The sequence below is a fragment of the Clytia hemisphaerica genome, unplaced genomic scaffold (genome assembly GCF_902728285.1).
Source record: "Clytia hemisphaerica strain Z4C2 unplaced genomic scaffold, Clytia hemisphaerica genome assembly, whole genome shotgun sequence".
Lineage (NCBI taxonomy): Eukaryota > Metazoa > Cnidaria > Hydrozoa > Leptothecata > Clytiidae > Clytia > Clytia hemisphaerica.
In genome coordinates, this window is record NW_027104115.1 from 552,122 (window position 1) to 556,393 (window position 4,272).

The following is a 4,272-nucleotide window of genomic DNA, read 5'->3' on the forward strand; positions in this document are numbered from 1 at the left end:
ACCAATCGAACTGATTGGTCGAATCAATTGAACTCAATCGAAGTGATTGATCGGACAATCGAACCCAATCGAATATTGACATTTTTTTCTCGGTTGATTGGTTTCGATTCACTTCGATCGAGCTCGATTGATTTGATCGATCAATTCAATTGAGTTCGATTGGTTTCGATAGACCTTTTTTCAAAGAAGCAACCCTGTTGAATAATTATGTAGTCCAGCCATACAAACAATGATACAGCAATGCATAATTACTTTTTCATGCATATTGTAATAATTATGCATAGATGTATCATTGTTTTTCTGCTGGACTACATAATTATTCAACAGGGTGGCCTCTTTGAAAAAAGGTCTATTGAGTTCGATTGGTTTTGATTGAATCGGATTGCCTTCGATTAAGTTTCCTTTTTGTGCTTGAGGATTAAAGTCCGAGCAATAACGCTGTGATCGTCTCCTTTCTACCCTTTATCGGCTCCCTTTACGTCAGCTCTTATTGGCGTTATTTTTTCGTCGCTGCCGTAATAAATAAGGGCCAGCAATAAAGGGGCCGGCGTAAAAAGGGCCAACGCTGGCCAATGAGGTAAATAGTCTAGATCTATTCCTTCTACGCTACGACAATGAAAGCCTAGATTTAAGTCTAAGCCAATCGGAAACGATTGATCGAATCAACTGAACCCGATCAAACTCAATTGAAGTAATCGATCGGACAATCGAGCCCAATCGAAATTTTACATTTTTTACGACTTTGATTGATTTCGATTGTCCGAACGATCACTTCGATTGGGTTCGATTGATTCAATCAATCATTTTGATTGAGTTCAATTGAGTTCGATTGATTCGATTGACAATCAAATTCAATTGTGTTCGATTGACATCCCCTGGGCATAATGCATTTACAAGCATTTACCACTGAAAGGCATGATAGTAGATTGTGATCTGATATTACCAGACAGTGTCAATCGAACAACTTCGAACAAAAATCGCAATCGAACGTAATCGAACGCAATCGAATAATTGCGATTCGATTATCGTTGACTATGTTCCATTGGTTCGATTACGATTATGTTCGCTGAGTAATCGAAGCAATCGAACGGCAAATCCTGGGTAATATTCGATTGCGATTCGACAAGAGCACGAAAGAAAGAATTTTTCTCGACTTTAGTGAAACTATCATAGCTTAATTAATGAATCACCTACCTAAATAATGTGAAATATTGAGCGATGTTAAAACCTATTGTCCTCGTAAGCTCAGGATGATACGATTTGACGTCGCTCAATATTTTACGTTTTATTGCCCTCAAAAACACTTAGTATAGGCCCATAATATAAAGAGACGATACAAAGGAAGCCAGTCTATAGAGACCCTCATTTTATAAATTTTTAGTACTTTTGCAGGATTAAATCTATTTACAAAACTTCCTATTCTGTAAATGCCGTTAAAAATTGTACTGCAGCTGAGGGTAGGTGATAGAGGTCATTGTCGTATAATAATTTAACCACGTAAAATTCTGCCTTACTTCGTTTTTTCCGAATTATGCAGTTCCACGTCAACGATTGTTTCCTGCCAAGTTTATATTCACGGTTTTTAATCTTCTCCAAGAAAATACCTTCAATTTTCCGAGGGTATACGTCAGTTAACAAGAATAACCAAAACGAGTCTTGGTGAGAGGGGTCCGCGTATACTGGGACGATCATCCCCTTTTTAATAGCACCTTTGGAGAGTTCTAAAATCGAAATTGCAAAAGTAATTAGATAAAAGCCATTTCCTGAAATCGATAATGTTCAATTTGTATAGATGATTTCGTTTGTTTCCTTTTTATTCACTTTAGGAACATAACACATAGGGTAAAAGCTTTTTACAATGTGAAACTTTCTCAGTGAATCAAAAAGTTTCAACACAATTTTTCATTTTTGTGTACCGGGTGACCCAAAAAAAGTTTAAGTGTTTGGTGGCAACGTGGAGCCACCCAAATGGTTTTCTGATTAATTTTTATTTTCATTAGAAATTCTATTATATTAGATAGAGGAAAGCCCAACTTAAATTTTGAGCTGTAACTTTCCAATTTGGTTCAGAATTTACGAAGTTATAAACTTTTAAAGTAAAAAATACTTTAAAAAGGGTTATCAAATTAGGCATACTTTAATGCTTTCAGAGAAGTTTTTTTTGAAAAGTAAAGCTTTTAACTTCATGAAATACTGAACCAATTTCAAAAATTTATACCTCAAATTTTAACTTAGGCTTTCCTCTATCAATAGAATAAAAATATGAATTAAAAGACCATTTTTAGCTCCAAGAGGCCATCAAACACTTTTTTGTGGGCTACCCGGTATTTTATGTAATCTGATAATTAAAAAAAAAACATAACGAAGTTTCAACTACAAAACTCTTTTGAAAAAAAATTATTTCATAGTTACTGCTAAACACCCTAAATTTCTACCTGGTGCCATAAATCATGGAACTATATGAGTTTTTCAAAACAAAACGCATCATAGCCGAAATCATCTATTTATTGTACTGTTTTTTTCGTTCCCTGATATAATACGACAAGAAGAATGTTCTCACCTATGACACCTTCAACAATATTTGAAGCTTCGACACGGCTTGAACCTAAAAAGAAAGTTTCTTTGTTAAAACAGGTAAAAACACATCAATCCGTCTAGCAGTTGCAAGTTGTAATATTGCAAATTAGATACTCGCTTAATAATTGGTATTCCCTCCTAATTAGGCTAGAATCTGTAGTAAATTCAAACATAAATTTGTTACAATTGTCAGAGTAATATTATTTTAAAAGTTCGATCACGACGGACGTCAATGTAAGTTTAAATTAAAAAAAGGGCTGTTGCGAACAAATCCTTTGGGAGTTTTATAGACGAGAAAGATAGAAATGGTGTGGCGTAAAGATCAAGCTTTAAGATATTTTGGATGAACGAATACAACAACAAATTTCGTAACAGAACAATATAGATAAGTTTATCCAATTCCAACCAATTCGTTCTAACATTCCTTACCTTGGGTACTTAATTCGGTTTGAGTGGGGCACTGCACTTCTTCAATAGTACTTTCTGCTGACACTGAAATAAAATCAAATCAATACATTGTAGATGAAAAATTGAGCAAGAAATGGGTTGCTCTAAATTTTAATAAACGCTTAACGTCATAATGAAAGACGGGTTAGTAGAAATAATTAGCATTATAAAAACGAGCTATTTTGAATTTGCTAAAATTTTGTATTTTTTATAGAAAATTATTGACTTGACACATAAGGTGAAGATTTTTTCGGCTATCAAAAACCAGAGAACACATTTAACTTACCAATCACATTTTGCGTGGTTTCGCCGGTTTCATTTGGCACACAACGTTGGGGTACATCAGAGTCTGATAAACAAGCAGATTTATAGCCTTTAAATTTTCATAAGCTAAGCAAATAGTTTGTAACGGTATCATTTTTAACGCATCAGAAGGCTCTTAAAAAGATAACTTTATTTTAAAACTAAAAGTAATGGTAAAACGACGAATCTGAACAGTGCAGGATTTCATTTCGTACCTTCGAACAAAAGAGTCACCGATGTCATCGCGTTATTTTCGTCGGACATTCCTGATTAATAAATAAAAGCAAGTTTGAAAAAAAGAACAGTTCTCCAAAGGCAAATCTAACAATGATTATTACTTAATACCCAAAGCATCACGGTTCACGATTACGTTTGTCCTATTAGCAAAAGGATCGAAAAAATGCGAGAAATAACTAAGCTCGGTTGAAAAAGCAACACACTTATGTCGAATTTTTTTCCAACAAAAAGGGAAGAACTTACTTTCAGTACCAGGACCAACAGTTTTGGAGGGTGTTTCAACAACGTCAGATGGTGCTTCAACCTCACTAGAAGGTGTTTCAACATTGTCCGATAATGTTTCAGCCTCATCAGAAGGTGTTGTAACCACAGATTGAGATTACGATAATCTAAAAAACATCGGTGAAAATAAGTTTAAGACTGAAACAAACAAAATCTTTTTAAGGGAAAACAGATGCTGTTAGATAGTGAAAAGTATACCTTTATATGCCATCTTTAATGTCTCCTTGATAACATCACCAAAAACAACATTATTCTCCACCACCAGGCTTTCCATAAAATGAGTGGCAAAGCCAGGAGTCGCATATCCATCGACATGGACCCTTTGCTCGCCACTCAAATAAAGCACAACGCAATGGCTGTTACACCTCTTGTTTAGGGTATTTAACTAGAGATAAGAAGAGAAACACGCTGAGAATAACATTTTTA

At 34.7% G+C, this 4,272-nt stretch overlaps 1 protein-coding gene across 1 annotated transcript; it reads right to left on the bottom strand.

Moving 5' to 3' along the window:
* Positions 1-1,157: 1,157 nt before the first annotated feature.
* Positions 1,158-3,940, bottom strand: LOC136813489 (uncharacterized). Its single transcript, XM_067070003.1, has 6 exons — positions 3,808-3,940; positions 3,543-3,593; positions 3,311-3,373; positions 3,007-3,069; positions 2,561-2,605; positions 1,158-1,721 (listed from the first exon to the last, which is right to left on the bottom strand). Exons 2-6 carry the CDS (start codon positions 3,589-3,591, stop codon positions 1,417-1,419), a joined length of 525 nt encoding a protein of 174 aa, XP_066926104.1. The 5' UTR covers positions 3,592-3,593; positions 3,808-3,940; the 3' UTR covers positions 1,158-1,416.
* Positions 3,941-4,272: the final 332 nt, after the last annotated feature.

Coding starts and splice junctions, on each gene's coding strand:
- LOC136813489 (XM_067070003.1), bottom strand. CDS start 3,591: ATGTCCGACGAAAATAACGCGATGACATCGGTGACTCTTTTGTTCGAA. Junction 3,374..3,542: donor GGTGACTCTTTTGTTCGAAG/GTACGAAATGAA, acceptor CTTGTTTATCAG/ACTCTGATGTACCCCAACGT. Junction 3,070..3,310: donor AACCACGCAAAATGTGATTG/GTAAGTTAAATG, acceptor ATTTTATTTCAG/TGTCAGCAGAAAGTACTATT.